Source organism: Oncorhynchus mykiss, chromosome 30 (assembly GCF_013265735.2).
Source record: "Oncorhynchus mykiss isolate Arlee chromosome 30, USDA_OmykA_1.1, whole genome shotgun sequence".
Classification (NCBI taxonomy): domain Eukaryota; kingdom Metazoa; phylum Chordata; class Actinopteri; order Salmoniformes; family Salmonidae; genus Oncorhynchus; species Oncorhynchus mykiss.
Window position 1 is genome coordinate 5,637,152 of NC_050570.1, and position 17,918 is coordinate 5,655,069.

General features: G+C 46.2%; 1 protein-coding gene across 5 annotated transcripts in view; it reads left to right on the forward strand.

Annotated features, from left to right (window-relative positions):
• LOC110521188 (anoctamin-5) overlaps positions 1-17,918 on the forward strand; it is a 78,620-nt gene that overhangs the window by 15,987 nt on the left and 44,715 nt on the right. For 3 of the 5 annotated variants that reach the window (XM_036969468.1, XM_036969464.1, XM_036969465.1), the window contains exon 4: positions 6,203-6,244. The exons of the other annotated variants lie outside the window; for them this stretch is intronic. In XM_036969468.1, the coding sequence (XP_036825363.1) occupies positions 6,203-6,244 (42 nt within the window). The remainder of the gene's footprint in view (positions 1-6,202; positions 6,245-17,918) is intronic. 5 annotated transcript variants of the gene reach the window in all.

Sequence of the window (17,918 nt, forward strand, 5' to 3'; positions counted from 1 at the left end):
GTGTGTGTGTGTGTGTGTGTGTGTGTGTGTGTGTGTGTGTATGTGCGTGTGTGTGTGTGTCTCTGTGTGTGTGTGTGTGTGTGTGTGTGTGTGTGTGTGTGTGTGTGTGTGTGTGTGTGTGTGTGTGTGTGTGTGTGTATGTGCGTGTGTGTGTGTGTGTGTCTCTGTGTGTGTGTGTGTGTGTGTGTGTGTGTGTGTGTGTGTGTCTGTGTGTGTGTGTGTGTGTGTGTGTGTGTGTGTGTGTGTGTGTGTGTGTGTGTGTGTGTGTGTGTGTTTCCGTTTATAAAGTTTGTGTTGTTTGTTTAGTGTCATTTTACAGTCTTTAGTCAAACCCTGCAGCTGTTGGTTAACTACCTAATCATCTCTGTGTTATGAGTGTGTATTGACACACTCCCTGCTTGCTTCTAATTGTTGTCTGTGTGTTTCCGGAGTGTCTAGGGGTTATTGTGTGTTAGCCATATATTGGGAGTGTGCAATAACATGTGCCTAAATGTAATAACCTAACCATCCGTCAATGAACAGGATCTGGGTCGTACCCTTTTTGGGATAATAAAGTATTCTGCCAGTGTACTACTACTATGGGACTTGTCTGTCCAGATGTCTGTCAGGAGTCAAGCACTAAGCATTGAGAAACTATGAATAATCTAATTTATATTATTATTATTTTTTTTTAAAACTTGGCAAGTCAGTTAAGAACAAATTCTTATTTACAATGATGGCCAAACACTAACGACGCTGGGCCAGTTGTGCGTCTCCGTACGGGACTCCGAAATCACGGCCGGTTGTGATACAGCCCGGAATTGAACCAGGGTCTGTACTGAGATGCATTGCCTTAGACCACTGCACCACTCGGGAGCCCTAATGCTAAGTGCTTGTCTTACCTTGATCAGTCCTTTTATCCTCTCATGGCTTGTGTTGCTGCTTCTTACCTATCTATGTTTAGTTTCTGGACTTGGTGTTGCCTGAACCAGAATCTATGTTTAGTTTCCGGACTTGGTGTTGCCTGAACCTGAATCTGTGTTTAGTTTCCGGACTTGGTGTTGCCTGAACCAGAATCTGTGTTTAGTTTCCGGACTTGGTGTGGCCTGAACCTGAATCTGTGTTTAGTTTCCGGACTTGGTGTTGCCTGAACCTGAATCTGTGTTTAGTTTCCGGACTTGGTGTTGCCTGAACCAGAATCTATGTTTAGTTTCCGGACTTGGTGTTGCCTGAACCTGAATCTGTGTTTAGTTTCCGGGACTTGGTGTTGCCTGAACCAGAATCTGTGTTTAGTTTCCGGACTTGGTGTTGCCTGAACCAGAATCTGTGTTTAGTTTCCGGACTTGGTGTTGCCTGAACCTGAATCTGTGTTTAGTTTCCGGACTTGGTGTTGCCTGAACCAGAATCTGTGTTTAGTTTCCGGACTTGGTGTTGCCTGAACCAGAATCTGTGTTTAGTTTCTGGACTTGGTGTTGCCTGAACCAGAATCTGTGTTTAGTTTCCGGACTTGGTGTTGCCTGAACCAGAATCTATGTTTAGTTTCTGGACTTGGTGTTGCCTGAACCAGAATCTGTGTTTAGTTTCTGGACTTGGTGTTGCCTGAACCAGAATCTGTGTTTAGTTTCCGGACTTGGTGATGCCTGAACCAGAATCTGTGTTTAGTTTCCGGACTTGGTGTGGCCTGAACCAGAATCTGTGTTTAGTTTCCGGACTTGGTGTTGCCTGAACCAGAATCTATGTTTAGTTTCTGGACTTGGTGTTGCCTGAACCAGAATCTGTGTTTAGTTTCCGGACTTGGTGTTGCCTGAACCAGAATCTGTGTTTAGTTTCCGGACTTGGTGTGGCCTGAACCAGAATCTGTGTTTACAGGAGACGTTTGAATATGCTGAGTCTCCTTTAAGCTTGAAAAGCTGGTGAATGGCTGCTTCCTTAATGTCAAAATATGTTCGGTACTTAACAAAGAATGGCGTTTCGCTGAGCAACTATCGTCATTACTGCCGTAGCGGCCGATATGTACTTCTAAAAAAAGGTCCCCCCAAAAAATGAATACCTTGTCTGGAATTTTGTGTTTTTAATCATCTTAAGTATTTTTGGGGATCCAGTTCGCATTTCGCCAAATTCTTCTGTACCTTCTGCAATGTTACATTTACGGCATTTAGCAGACGCTCTTATCCAGAACGACGGGAGCAATTCATGTTAAGTGCCGTGTTCAAGGGCACATCGATGTTTCACCTAGTCGGCTCGGGGATTCGAAACCAGCAAACTTTCTGTTACTGGCCCAACGTTCTTAACCGCTAGGCTGCCTGCCGCCCTAATGGATTTAAAATACACTACCGGTCCAGAGTTTTAGAACACCTACTCATTCAAGGGTTTATCTTTATTTTTTACTATTTTCTACATTGTACAATAATAGTGAATACATTAAAACTGTGAAATAACACATATGGAATCATGTAGTAACCAAAAAAGTGTTAAACAAATCAAAAAATATGTTATCATTTGAGATTCTTCAAATAGCCACTCTTTGCCTTGGTGACAGCTTTGCACACTCTTGGCATTCTCTCAACCAGCTTCATGAGGTAGTCACCTGGTAGTCACCTCAATTAACAGGTGTGCCTTTTTAAAAGTTAATTTGTGGAATTTCTTTCCTTCTTATTTCATTTGAGCCAATCAGTTGTGTTGTGACCAGGTAGGGGTGGTATACAGAAGACAGCCCTATTTGGTAAAAGACCAAGTCCATGTTCTGACAAGAACAGCTCAAACAAGCAAAGAGAAACGACAGTCCATCATTACTTTAAGACATGAAGTTCAGTCAATACGGAACATTTCAAGAAATTTGAAAGTTTCTGTAAGCGCAGTCGCAAAAACCATCAAGTGCTATGATGAAACTGGCTCTCATGAGGACCGCCACAGGAACGGAAGACCCAGAGTTACCTCTGCTGCAGAGGATGAGTTCATTAGAGTTAACTGTCTCTCATGAGGACCGTCACAGGAAAGGAAGAGCCAGAGTTACCTCTGCTGCAGAGGATGAGTTCATTAGAGTTAACTGTCTCTCATGAGGACCGCCACAGGAAAGGAAGACCCAGAGTTACCTCTGCTGCAGAGGATGAGTTCATTAGAGTTAACTGGCTCTCATGAGGACCGCCACAGGAAAGGAAGACCCAGAGTTACCTCTGCTGCAGAGGATGAGTTCATTAGAGTTACCTGGCTCTCATGAGGACCGCCACAGGAAAGGAAGACCCAGAGTTACCTCTGCTGCAGAGGATGAGTTCATTAGAGTTAACTGGCTCTCCTGAGGACCGCCACAGGAAAGGAAGACCCAGAGTTACCTCTGCTGCAGAGGATGAGTTCATTAGAGTTACCAGCCTCAGAAATTGCAGCTCAAATAAATGCTTCACAGAGTTCAAGTAACAGACACATCTCAACATCAACTGTTCAGAAGAGACTGTATGAATCAGGCCTTCATTGTCAAATTGCTGCAAAGAAACCATTACTAAAGACACCAATAATAAGAAAAGACCTGCTTGGGCCAAGGAACACGAGCAATGGACATTAGACCAGTGGAAATTTGTCCTTTGGTCTGGAGTCCAAATTGGAGATTTTTGGTTCCAACCACCGTGTCTTTGTGAGACGCAGGGTAGGTGAACAGATGATCTCCGCATGTGTGGTTCCCACCGTAAAGCATGGAGGAGGAGGTGTTATGGTGTGGGGGTGCTTTGCTGGTAACACTGTCTGTGATTTATTTAGAATTCAAGGCACACATAACCAGCATGGCTACCACAGCATTCTAGCAGCGATATGCCATCCAATCTGGTTTGGGCTTAGTGGGACTATCCTTTGTTTTTCAACAGGACAATGATCCAACGCACCTCCAGGCTGTGTAAGGGCTATTTTACAGAGAAGGAGAGTGGCGGTGTGCTGCATCAGATGACCTGGCCTCCACAATCCCCCGACCTCAACCAAATGGTTTGGGATAAGTTGGACCGCAGAGTGAAGGAAAAGCAGCCAACAAGTGCTCAGCATATGTGGGATCTCCTTCAAGACTGTTGGAAAAGCATTCTGGGTGAAGCTGGTTAAGAGAATACCAATAGTGTGCAAAGCTGTCATCAAGGCAAAGCATGGCTATTTGAAGAATCTCAAATATAAAATCTATTTTGATTTGTTTAACACTTTTTTTTGGTTACTACATGATTCCATATGTGTTATTTCATAGTTCTGATGTCTTCACTATTATTCTACAATGTAGAAAATAGTAAAAAATAAATAAAAACTCTTGAAAGAATAGGTGTTCTACAACTTTTGACCGGTAGTGTACACTAAATAAAGCCCATCCTAGAAATATACACTCACTAAAAACGTACCCTCTATTGTCTACTTAATCTACTAACAAAATATTATTGCATTCCATGTAGCACTGTGAAACAGACTGATATGACGTTCATACACACAATGGCCTTTCCTGCCGCGGGATCAGCAGACCTGTGCATGTCAGTCATGAGAGATTTTACTGGAGGTGCAGAAGAGGCGAATCATTGTACGATCTAAACCGCTGGGAAATATCTTTTCAATAACTGAAAAAATAAATAAATTGTATTTTCAGCGGTTTGAAGCTGCTGTACAAAACAGAAAAGTAAAAGATTAAAAAAATCGACTTAATGGTGGAGTATAGAAATAGCGCACATAAAACAGATCTACCGCTTCATAAACTTGATGAGAATGACAGATCTATAGCTCATATTTCTATGTGTACTTGGTCAGGTCACCCAAAAGTAAAATGATGCAGCTTTAGGCTTGAAAAGCTGGCGAATAGCAATTGGAATGGCTTCTTCCTGGGCTCGAAGGAGAATCACTATATTCAACGTCTCCTGTAAACACAGATTCTGGTTCAGGTGTTGCTAGGTTGTTGGCAGTATGTATGGGGTTGCCATGGTGTCTGAGTTGTTGGCAGTATGTATGGGGTTGCCATGGTGTCTGAGTTGTTGGCAGTATGTATGGGGTTGTATGTATGGGGTTGCATGTATGGGGTATGTATGGGGTTGCCATGGTGTCTGAGTTGTTGGCAGTATGTACTGGGGTTGCCGGGGGGTGTGTTATAGAGACATGCCAGTCCCAGTATTCATCTGGTACAGGGTTGTGTTCAGTAGGCACACAATTAAACACATAGATACTATTTGAAATGCAAATGTTTGTTTTTAGTTGCAAAACATTTTGCTACGGTTTGTCCTAATGAACACGACCCTGGTTTGTATGTTGTTAGTCCCTCAGCTACTGTACAGATGTAGGATCTTAATTCATTCATTCATGCAAACTTGTAGTGTATTTTTTACTTTTAATAAGGCTTCTAAAGTTTGTCATCCCCACATCCCTGTTGCCGCAGGATTATTCTCCTGTTGTCAAAAACTGGGTCAAATTAAGATCCTCCAACTTTACCTAGTACCTCTCCCTCTCTCCCTCTCTCCCTCTCTCTCTCTCTCTCTCTCTCTCTCTCTCTCTCTCTCTCTCTCTCCCTCTCTCCCTCTCTCTCTCTCTCTCTCTCCCTCTCTCACTGCCCGGTTGGTCCCTCTCTCCCTCTCTCACTGCCCGGTTGGTCCCTCTCTCACTGCCCGGTTGGTTCCTCTCTCCCTCTCTCCCTCTCTCTCTCTCTCTTTCTCTCCCTCTCTCCCTCTCTCACTGCCCGGTTGGTCTCTCTCTCTCTCTCTTCCTCTCCCTCTCTCCCTCTCTCTCTCTCTCCCTCTCTCTCTCTCTCTCTCTCTCTCTCTCTCTCTCCCTCTCTCTCTCTCTCTTTCTCTCCCTCTCTCTCTCTCCCTCTCTCTCTCTCTCTCTCTCTCTCTCCCTCTCTCCCTCTCTCACTGCCCGGTTGGTTCCTCTCTCCCTCTCTCACTGCCCGGTTGGTTCCTCTCTCCCTCTCTCACTTCCCGGTTGGTTCCTCTCTCCCTCTCTCACTGCCGGTTGGTTCCTCTCTCCCTCTCTCACTGCCCGGTTGGTTCCTCTCTCCCTCTCTCACTGCCCGGTTGGTTCCTCTCTCCCTCTCTCCCTCTCTCACTGCCGGTTGGTTCCTCTCTCCCTCTCTCACTGCCCGGTTGGTTCCTCTCTCCCTCTCTCACTGCCCGGTTGGTTCCTCTCTCCCTCTCTCACTGCCCGGTTGGTTCCTCTCTCCCTCTCTCACTGCCCGGTTGGTTCCTCTCTCCCTCTCTCACTGCCCGGTTGGTTCCTTCCTCCACAGATGTGGAGAAAAAGGGCTCTGTTCCTGAAGCATCGCTCCAGGGTATGGCATGGTAAACCACGGGCTTGGTGTGATGTTACGTTATATACTGTATGGTAAACCACGGGCTTGGTGTGATGTGACGTTATATAACGTATGGTAAACAGGCTTGGTGTGACACTATACCGTACGGCAGTGTTTCTTCACCCTGGTCCTGGTAACCCGAAGAGGGTGGACATTGTAGTTTTTTTTCCCTCGTATTAACACACCTGATTCCACTAACGATGATGAGTTGATTATTTGAATGGCGTGTGTGTGCGTGCTAGGGAAAACACTCAAGCCCCTTTGGGTCCTCACGACCAGGGTTGTAAGCATGTCCTGTGTAATATAATGTTTGTGTCATCATCATTGCAAATCAACTGCATTATACTTAATAAAAAATAAAAAACACTTCAACTTCAACCAGTAAAACGGCTCTTTGGCTAGTTTTTGCTACAGCCTACATCAATCAGCGTTAGCATTCTAGCTAACTGCTGCTGCATCCGAAATAGGTATTTTGCAAAGATCACAACCAAATATAATCTTAGCGACTGTCCGAGCAAGAATCAAAACATAAGACACATAAACACATAAACACAAAACATAACGTAACAGTATGACGAACCAAAAAAAGTGATTTTGTTTAGAAGTAATATCAGGCTGTTGAACGATGACGCAGATTTATGATGACTTTCTTACTAGTCCGCCAAGAGTCACGTGAAATTGATTTTTTAAAACCTTTATTTAAGAACAAATTCTTATTTTCAATGACAGTGGGTTAACTGGTCTAGGAACAGTGGGATAACTACTTTGTTCAGGGGCAGAATGACAGATTTTCTACATTGGCAGCTCAGGGATTTGATCTTGCAACCTTTCGTTTACTAGTCTGACACTCTAACCACTAGGCTACGCTGCCGCCTCATGGCAATGTGTCTGCTGTAGATATATTACCCTGTGGTAGATTGTAGTATGTGATGGGTTGTGCCTGGCAATGTTCCCTCTCATGTTTTCGTCACTGACAACTTCCAGCGGGTTTACTGTCAACACTGAGGCTGTACCCGCTTTAAGTTACAGTTTTACTGTGAACACTGAGGCTGTACCAGCTTTAAGTTACAGTTTTACTGTGAACACTGAGGCTGTAGCTGCTTTAAGTTACAGTTTTACTGTGAACACTGAGGCTGTAGCTGCTTTAAGTTACAGTTTTACTGTCAACACTGAGGCTGTAGCTGCTTTAAGTTACAGTTTTACTGTGAACACTGATGCTGTACCTGCTTTAAGTTACAGTTTTACTGTGAACACTGAGGCTGTCCCTGCTTTAAGTTACAGTTTTACTGTGAACACTGAGGCTGTACCCACTCTAAGTTACAGTTTTACTGTCAACACTGATGCTGTACCTGCTTTAAGTTACAGTTTTACTGTGAACACTGATGCTATAGGCGCTTTAGGTTACAGGTTTAACAGTGGCCAAGAAGGCTACAGTGGCTATTTGATCATAATGTAGGCCTACCATAGTGGTCTACCTTCAAAAACAATGGAGAAAATGCATCCCATAACATTTTAACTTGAAAATAGCTGTTCTATCATTCAGCCTACAGTAGCAGACAATGTGTGGTGTTCAATGTAGGCCTACATTTCATGAGACTTAGGGGAAGGGCCCTAACCCTTCCCCTCGGCCCTAACCCCTTCCCCTCGGCCCTAACCCCTTCCCCTCGGCCCTAACCCCTTCCCCTCACGGCCCTAACCCCTTCCCCTCACGGCCCTAACCCTTGCCCTCGGCCCTAACCCCTTCCCCTCGGCCCTAACCCCTTCCCCTCGGCCCTAACCCCTTCCCCTCACGGCCCTAACCCCTTCCCCTCGGCCCTAACCCCTTCCTCTCTGCCCTAACCCCTTCCCCTCGGCCCTAACCCTTCCCCTCGGCCCTAACCCGTTCCCCTCGGCCCTAACCCCTTCCCCACGCCCTAACCCCTTCCCCTCACGGCCCTAACCCCTTCCCCTCACGGCCCTAACCCTTGCCCTCGGCCCTAACCCCTTCCCCTCGGCCCTAACCCCTTCCCCTCGGCCCTAACCCCTTCCCCTCGGCCCTAACCCCTTCCCCTCACGGCCCTAACCCCTTCCCCTCACGGCCCTAACCCCTTCCCCTCACGGCCCTAACCCCTTCCCCTCGGCCCTAACCCCTTCCTCTCTGCCCTAACCCCTTCCCCTCGGCCCTAACCCCTTCCTCTCTGCCCTAACCCCTTCCCCTCGGCCCTAACCCCTTCCCCTCCGCCCTAACCCCTTCCCCTCGGCCCTAACCCGTCCCGTCGGCCCTAACCCTTCCATGTCCCCAGAACTGAAATGTCTGGGTGGAGCTTCTACCATATTGATTCCCACCTTAGATAAGATAGATAGATATAGATAAGATAGATATAGATAAGATAGATAAGATAGATATAGATAACATAGATAAGATAGATAGATATAGATAAGATAGATATAGATAACATAGATAAGATAGATAGATATAGATAAGATAGATATAGATAACATAGATAAGATAGATAGATATAGATAAGATAGATAAGATAGATAGATATATATAAGATAGATAGATATAGATAAGATAGATAGATATAGATAAGATAGATATAGATAAGATAGATAAGATAGATATAGATAACATAGATAAGATAGATATAGATAACATAGATAAGATAGATGATATAGATAAGATAGATATAGATAAGATAGATATAGATAACATAGATAAGATAGATAGATATAGATAAGATAGATAAGATAGATATAGATAACATAGATAATATAGATAGATATAGATAAGCTGAAGGGTTAAGGTTAAAGACCAAGGGACAAGTGAATAGTAGATTGTTTTTTTTCTTTACAAGCTGATGGTTTGTTGACATTCCTCTGGCTTCTCCTGTAAATGAAATGACACATGAACCAGTCAAATACAGTAACAGGTGTCCAGTGTTATCTTTCCCCCTGGCGAACAGGTGTCCAGTGTTATCTTTCCCCCTGGCGAACAGGTGTCCAGTGTTATCTTTCCCCCTGGCGAACAGGTGTCCAGTGTTATCTTTCCCCCTGGCGAACAGGTGTCCAGTGTTATCTTTCCCCCTGGCGAACAGGTGTCCAGTGTTATCCACCTGCCTGCTGTCTGTACGTTGTTGTCCAGTGTTATCCACCTGCCTGCTGTCTGTACGTTGTTGTCCAGTGTTATCTACCTGCCTGCTGTCTATACGTTGTTGTCCAGTGTTATCTACCTGCCTGCTGTCTATACGTTGTTGTCCAGTGTTATCTACCTGCCTGCTGTCTGTACGTTGTTGTCCAGTGTTATCTACCTGCCTGCTGTCTGTACGTTGTTGTCCAGTGTTATCTACCTGCCTGCTGTCTGTACGTTGTTGTCCAGTGTTATCTACCTGCCTGCTGTCTGTACGTTGTTGTCCAGTGTTATCCACCTGCCTGCTGTCTGTACGTTGTTGTCCAGTGTTATCTACCTGCCTGCTGTCTATACGTTGTTGTCCAGTGTTATCTACCTGCCTGCTGTCTGTACGTTGTTGTCCAGTGTTATCTACCTGCCTGCTGTCTGTACGTTGTTGTCCAGTGTTATCCACCTGCCTGCTGTCTGTACGTTGTTGTCCAGTGTTATCTACCTGCCTGCTGTCTATACGTTGTTGTCCAGTGTTATCTACCTGCCTGCTGTCTGTACGTTGTTGTCCAGTGTTATCTACCTGCCTGCTGTCTGTACGTTGTTGTCCAGTGTTATCTACCTGCCTGCTGTCTATACGTTGTTGTCCAGTGTTATCTACCTGCCTGCTGTCTGTACGTTGTTGTCCAGTGTTATCTACCTGCCTGCTGTCTGTACGTTGTTGTCCAGTGTTATCTACCTGCCTGCTGTCTATACGTTGTTGTCCAGTGTTATCTACCTGCCTGCTGTCTGTACGTTGTTGTCCAGTGTTATCTACCTGCCTGCTGTCTGTACGTTGTTGTCCAGTGTTATCTACCTGCCTGCTGTCTGTACGTTGTTGTCCAGTGTTATCTACCTGCCTGCTGTCTGTACGTTGTTGTCCAGTGTTATCTACCTGCCTGCTGTCTGTACGTTGTTGTCCAGTGTTATCTACCTGCCTGCTGTCTATACGTTGTTGTCCAGTGTTATCTACCTGCCTGCTGTCTGTACGTTGTTGTCCAGTGTTATCTACCTGCCTGCTGTCTGTACGTTGTTGTCCAGTGTTATCTACCTGCCTGCTGTCTATACGTTGTTCTCCAGTGTTATCTACCTGCCTGCTGTCTGTACGTTGTTGTCCAGTGTTATCTACCTGCCTGCTGTCTGTACGTTGTTGTCCAGTGTTATCTACCTGCCTGCTGTCTGTACGTTGTTGTCCAGTGTTATCTACCTGCCTGCTGTCTGTACGTTGTTGTCCAGTGTTATCTACCTGCCTGCTGTCTATACGTTGTTGTCCAGTGTTATCTACCTGCCTGCTGTCTGTACGTTGTTGTCCAGTGTTATCTACCTGCCTGCTGTCTGTACGTTGTTGTCCAGTGTTATCTACCTGCCTGCTGTCTGTACGTTGTTGTCCAGTGTTATCTACCTGCCTGCTGTCTGTACGTTGTTGTCCAGTGTTATCTACCTGCCTGCTGTCTGTACGTTGTTGTCCAGTGTTATCTACCTGCCTGCTGTCTGTACGTTGTTGTCCAGTGTTATCTACCTGCCTGCTGTCTGTACGTTGTTGTCCAGTGTTATCTACCTGCCTGCTGTCTGTACGTTGTTGTCCAGTGTTATCTACCTGCCTGCTGTCTATACGTTGTTGTCCAGTGTTATCTACCTGCCTGCTGTCTGTACGTTGTTGTCCAGTGTTATCTACCTGCCTGCTGTCTGTACGTTGTTGTCCAGTGTTATCTACCTGCCTGCTGTCTATACGTTGTTGTCCAGTGTTATCTACCTGCCTGCTGTCTATACGTTGTTGTCCAGTATTATTTTCAGGTCTTAAGGTTGTTTGTATTGTGTAAAATAGTATCAGTTACAGACTCCTTGAATAGCTTATTGTTAGACAGAGATATGTGCACACTGCCCACAGAATACCCGACCACTGTGACTGACCCAAACTTAAGGAAAGCTTTGACTATGTACAGACTCAGTGAGCATAGCCTTGCTATTGAGAAAGGCCGCCGTAGGCAGACATGGCTCTCAAGAGAAGACAGAGCTGAGCTGCACTTCCTAACCTCCTGCCCAATGTATGACCATATTAGAGAGACATATTTCCCTCAGATTACACAGATCCACAAAGAATTCGAAAACAAACCCAATTTTGATAAACTTCCAAATCTACTGGGTGAAATTCCACAGTGTGCCATCACAGCAGCAAGATTTGTGACCTGTTGCCACAAGAAAAGGGCAACCAGTGAAGGACAAACACCGTTGTAAATATAAACCATTTTTATGTTAATTTTCCCTTTTGTTGACATGGGAAACATAAGCAAGTGAAATCGATAATAAACCATCTCTCTCTCTCTCTCTCTCTCTCTCTCTCTCTCCTCTGCCTAGCTCTCTCTCTCCTCTGCCTCTCTCTCTCTCTCTTTCTCCCTCCCCAGCCTCTCTCCTCTGTCGCTCTCCCTCTCTTCCCGTCCTCTAGCTGGCTCTGTTCTTTCTCTCTCTCTCTCTCTCTCTCTCTCTCTCTCTCTCTCTCTCTCTCTCTCTCTCTCTCTCTCTCTCTCTCTCTCTCTCTCTCTCTCTTCCCCTTTCCTCTAGCTGGCTCTGTCCTCTCTCTCTCTCCCCCTCTCCTCTAGCTGGCTCTGTCCTCTCTCTCTCTCTTCCCCTCCTCTAGCTGGCTCTGTCCTTTCTCTCTCTCTCTCTCTCTCTCTCTCTCTCTCTCTCTCTCTCTCTCTCTCTCTCTCTCTCTCTCTCTCTCTCTTCCCCTTTCCTCTAGCTGGCTCTGTCCTCTCTCTCTCTCCCCCTCTCCTCTAGCTGGCTCTGTCATCTCTCTCTCTCTCTCTCTCTCTCTCTCTCTCTCTCTCTCTCTCTCTCTCTCTCTCTCTCTCTCTCTCTGCCCCTCTCCTCTTGCTGGCTCTGTTCTCTCTCTCTCTCTCTCTCTCTCTCTCTCTTGTTGCTGGCTCTGTATCTCTGCTGCTCACTGGGGGACTGGAAGACTGGGGGGACTGGAAGACTGGGGGGACGGGGTATTGGGGGACTGGAAGACTGGGGGACTGGGGGACAGGGTACTGGGGGACTGGGAGACTGGGGACTACCTGGCCCAGTGGTTGTTGTTGTGCTACTGTAAATCTATGAGCAGTGAGGATTGTCCTGTCCAGAGGGCTACTGTAAATCTATGAGCAGTGAGGATTGTCCTGTCCAGAGGGCTACTGTAAATCTATGAGCAGCGAGGATTGTCCTGTCCAGAGGGCTACTGTAAATATATGAGCAGTGAGGATTGTCCTATCCAGAGGGCTACTGTAAATCTATGAGCAGCGAGGATTGTCCTGTCCAGAGGGCTACTGTAAATCTATGAGCAGTGAGGATTGTCCTGTCCAGAGGGCTACTGTAAATCTATGAGTAGCGAGGATTGTCCTGTCCAGAGGGCTACTGTAAATCTATGAGCAGCGAGGATTGTCCTGTCCAGAGGGCTACTGTAAATCTATGAGCAGTGAGGATTGTCCTGTCCAGAGGGCTACTGTAAATCTATGAGCAGCGAGGATTGTCCTGTCCAGAGGGCTACTGTAAATCTATGAGCAGTGAGGATTGTCCTGTCCAGAGGGCTACTGTAAATCTATGAGCAGTGAGGATTGTCCTGTCCAGAGGGCTACTGTAAATATATGAGCAGTGAGGATTGTCCTGTCCAGAGGGCTCCTGTAAATCTATGAGCAGCGAGGATTGTCCTGTCCAGAGGGCTCCTGTAAATCTATGAGCAGTGAGGATTGTCCTGTCCAGAGGGCTCCTGTAAATCTATGAGCAGCGAGGATTGTCCTGTCCAGAGGGCTACTGTAAGGAGCAGACAAGGACTCTTGTGTGAGTGAGGAGCACTAGAGGATGTTTTCACCATGTGTTGACTGGGACTAGTAGGTTTATGGCTCTATGAGGAGGATGCTATTCATATCTATTGGGACAGGGCAGAATCACTGTGTTTGTGAGGGTAGACTAAAGAGGACGCCTATGTCCAGTGTGTTTATGTCCAGTGTGTGTATGTCCAGTGTGTTTATGTCCAGTGTGTCAATGTCCAGTGTGTCAATGTCCAGTGTGTTTATGTCCAGTGTGTTTATGTCCAGTGTGTTTATGTCCAGTGTGTTTATGTCCAGTGTGTCAATGTCCAGTGTGTCAATGTCCAGTGTGTTTATGTCCAGTGTGTTTATGTCCAGTGTGTCAATGTCCAGTGTGTCAATGTCCAGTGTGTCAATGTCCAGTGTGTTTATGTCCAGTGTGTCAATGTCCAGTGTGTTTATGTCCAGTGTGTTTATGTCCAGTGTGTTTATGTCCAGTGTGTTTATGTCCAGTGTGTCTATGTCCAGTGTGTTTATGTCCAGTGTGTTTATGTCCAGTGTGTCAATGTCCAGTGTGTCAATGTCCAGTGTGTTTATGTCCAGTGTGTTTATGTCCAGTGTGTCAATGTCCAGTGTGTTTATGTCCAGTGTGTTTATGTCCAGTGTGTTTATGTCCAGTGTGTCTATGTCCAGTGTGTTTATGTCCAGTGTGTTGGCTGGACGTCTATATCCAGTGTCTATATCCAGTGTGTTGGCTGGTCGTAAATGTCCAGTGTGTTTATGTCCAGTGTGTTTATGTCCAGTGTGTTTATGTCCAGTGTGTTTATGTCCAGTGTGTTTATGTCCAGTGTGTTGGCTGAACGTCTATATCCAGTGTGTCTATATCCAGTGTGTCGGCTGGTCGTCTATGTCCAGTGTGTTGGCTGGTCGTCAATATCCAGTGTGTTGGCTGGTCGTCTATATCCAGTGTGTTGGCTGGTCGTCTATATCCAGTGTGTTGGCTGGTCGTCTATGTCCAGTGTGTTGGCTGGTCGTCTATGTCCAGTGTGTTGGCTGGTCGTCTATATCCAGTGTGTTGGCTGGTCGTCTATATCCAGTGTGTTGGCTGGTCGTCTATGTCCAGTGTGTTGGCTGGTCGTCTATATCCAGTGTGTTGGCTGGTCGTCTATATCCAGTGTGTTGGCTGGTCGTCTATATCCAGTGTGTTGGCTGGTCGTCTATATCCAGTGTCTTGGCTGGATGTCTTTGTCCAGTGTGTCTATATCCAGTGTGTTGGCTGGACGTTTGTGTCCAGTGTGTTGGCTGGATGTCTTTGTCCAGTGTGTTGGCTGCATGTCTTTGTCCAGTGTGTCTATATCCAGTGTGTTGGCTGGTCGTCTATATCCAGTGTGTTGGCTGGTCGTCTATATCCAGTGTGTTGACTGGTTGTCTATATCCAGTGTGTCTATATCCAGTGTGTTGGCTGGTCGTCTATATCCAGTGTGTTGGCTGGTCGTCTGTGTCCAGTGTGTTGGCTGGTCGTCTATGTCCAGTGTGTTGGCTGGTCGTCTATATCCAGTGTGTTGGCTGGTCGTCTATATCCAGTGTGTTGGCTGGTCGTCTATATCCAGTGTGTTGGCTGGTCGTCTATATCCAGTGTGTTGGCTGGTCGTCTATATCCAGTGTGTTGGCTGGTCGTCTATATCCAGTGTGTTGGCTGGTCGTCTATATCCAGTGTGTTGGCTGGATGTCTTTGTCCAGTGTGTTGGCTGGACGTCTGTGTCCAGTGTGTCTATATCCAGTGTGTTGGCTGGTCATCTATATCCAGTGTGTTGGCTGGTCGTCTATATCCAGTGTGTTGGCTGGTCGTCTATATCCAGTGTGTTGGCTGGTCGTCTATATCCAGTGTGTTGGCTGGATGTCTTTGTCCAGTGTGTTGGCTGGATGTCTTTGTCCAGTGTGTCTATATCCAGTGTGTTGGCTGGACGTTTGTGTCCAGTGTGTTGGCTGGATGTCTTTGTCCAGTGTGTCTATATCCAGTGTGTTGGCTGGTCGTCTATATCCAGTGTGTTGGCTGGTCGTCTATGTCCAGTGTGTTGGCTGGTCGTCTATATCCAGTGTGTTGGCTGGTCGTCTATATCCAGTGTGTTGACTGGTCGTCTATATCCAGTGTGTTGGCTGGTCGTCTATATCCAGTGTGTCTATATCCAGTGTGTTGACTGGTCGTCTATATCCAGTGTGTTGGCTGGTCGTCTATGTCCAGTGTCTTGGCTGGTCGTCTATATCCAGTGTGTTGGCTGGTCGTCTATATCCAGTGTGTTGGCTGGTCGTCTATATCCAGTGTGTTGACTGGTCGTCTATATCCAGTGTGTTGGCTGGTCGTCTATATCCAGTGTGTTGGCTGGTCGTCTATATCCAGTGTGTTGGCTGGTCGTCTATATCCAGTGTGTTGGCTGGTCGTCTATATCCAGTGTGTTGACTGGTCGTCTATATCCAGTGTGTTGGCTGGTCGTCTATATCCAGTGTGTCTATATCCAGTGTGTTGGCTGGTCGTCTATATCCAGTGTGTCTATATCCAGTGTGTTGGCTGGTCGTCTATATCCAGTGTGTTGACTGGTCGTCTATATCCAGTGTGTTGGCTGGATGTCTTTGTCCAGTGTGTTGGCTGGTCGTCTATATCCAGTGTGTCTATATCCAGTGTGTTGGCTGGATGTCTTTGTCCAGTGTGTTGGCTGGTCGTCTATATCCAGTGTGTTGGCTGAATGTCTTTGTCCAGTGCGTCTATATCCAGTGTGTTGGCTGGGCGTCTTTGTCCAGTGTGTCTTTTTCCAGTGTGTTGGCTGGGCGTTTGTGTCCAGTGTGTTGGCTGGATGTCTTTGTCCAGTGCGTCTATACCCAGTGTGTTGGCTGGGCGTCTTTGTCCAGTGTGTCTTTTTCCAGTGTGTTGGCTGGGCGTTTGTGTCCAGTGTGTTGGCTGGGCGTTTGTGTCCAGGATGTTTGTTGTGCCAATTCTATTAGCATGTGATCCAGACTGTAGCTGTGTTAGTACGGCCAACTCTAGCATTATGTGGTTCAGTTGCTTAGTTATTTATAGGTTCATGTGAACAGATGTACCAGCAATGACAGGGAACAGGTCTCCTCTTTCTCAATGGGGCACTCCTTCCTGTGTGTGAGTCAGAGCAGGCTATTTCTTCCTCTGCAGGCTGTAGCCTACCGCTGCCGAGGCTGCAGTGCTTAGGCAACATGGCTGGCATCTCCTCTGGGGGGGGGGGAGTGGTCATTCAGTTACCCAAAGGCAGAGTTTCAAAAACGGTGCTCTAAATAAGAAAATACAATGGAAGTACGTTTAGAGTTCAAAGGTCGAGACCATATCAGCCTGAACCTAGATCTAATTGCAGTCTATCTGGCAAGACAGCACAAACAGATCTGGGATCAGGCTAGGGCCAGGCTGGATGCACCGGGATATCAGAGGAGGCTGGTGGGCAGAGGTACAGGAGGACAGGCTCATTGTAATGGCTGGAAGGGTATACTAAGGCAATGTGAACATTCTATAGCAATAAAGAGTGTGAAAGCGGCAGTGTGTTTAATAGACAACTAATAGACACTTCAGTACATAAAACCTAATCAAAATATCTGTTTTGTACCAAGACCGAGGGGGAAACCAAACTCATTCTGATTGGCCAGTGGGTGGGCCTGGCTGCCAAGTCGATGGGCCTATGCCCTCCAAGGCCCACCCATGGCTGAAACCCTACCCAGTCGTGGGAAATCCGTAGCTTAGGGCCTAATGAATTGTATTTAATTGGCTGATTTCCTTATATGTACTTTTCCCAGTATATAAACAAGCCATTTGCCACACAGACCATCCATCATTCACTTTGAACTGGACTGTGTGTGTTTACAGGAAGTAGGCCCTGACCTCATTCACTTTGAACTGGACTGTGTGTGTTTACAGGAAGTAGACCCTGACCTCATTCACTTAAACTGGACTGTGTGTTTACAGGAAGTAGACCCTGCCATCATTTTCTTTGAACTGGACTGTGTGTGTTTACAGGAAGTAGGCCCTGACCTCATTCACTTCGCACTGGACTGTCCGTGTTTACAGGAAGTAGCAACAGCACAACTTTAGATCGTTAGAACACATTCATCGAAAGCCACAAAATATACCTGAATGGACTTCTGTAAATATGTAAATAACACGGTAGTCCCCTTACATTTGTAAACTTTTACAGATCAAACAACCATGAAAAGGTAGGCTCTCTCTCCCTCAGTTATAGACATCAACAACAAGATCAACTAATGTTAGCCAGAGCACGATGAGCTAAAATATAACAAAGAAACCTTATCAAAAACTCTCTCAAACTTTTTTCAGCGAGTTGTCTGTCAAAATTGCTTAAATTGATAAACGATGGAGAATTGTAGCCTACTCGTCTATCTGTGCAGCATGTCTGCCAATGATGCATGCTTGTCCCAACCAAGCACCCAAGCTAACTGGCTAGAGTTGTCTAGCTTTCTAATTAGCTACTTCCAGACACAAATGAGAGAACTCCTCACTCCGACCATTTTACTTTCCGTAGCAGAGCTGGTTGGGCTGCTTACATGTTACTGAGAGCGTTGGTGACTAACTAGTACTTTCTTTGTCTACGTTTACTGACACCGGTCATATTCAGCGGGTGTTGCACTTTCGTAAATTCATCAGTTATTCTGCACTCTGGTACACTCAGATGAGAGTGCTCTGAAATCGGAGTAGACATGTTAC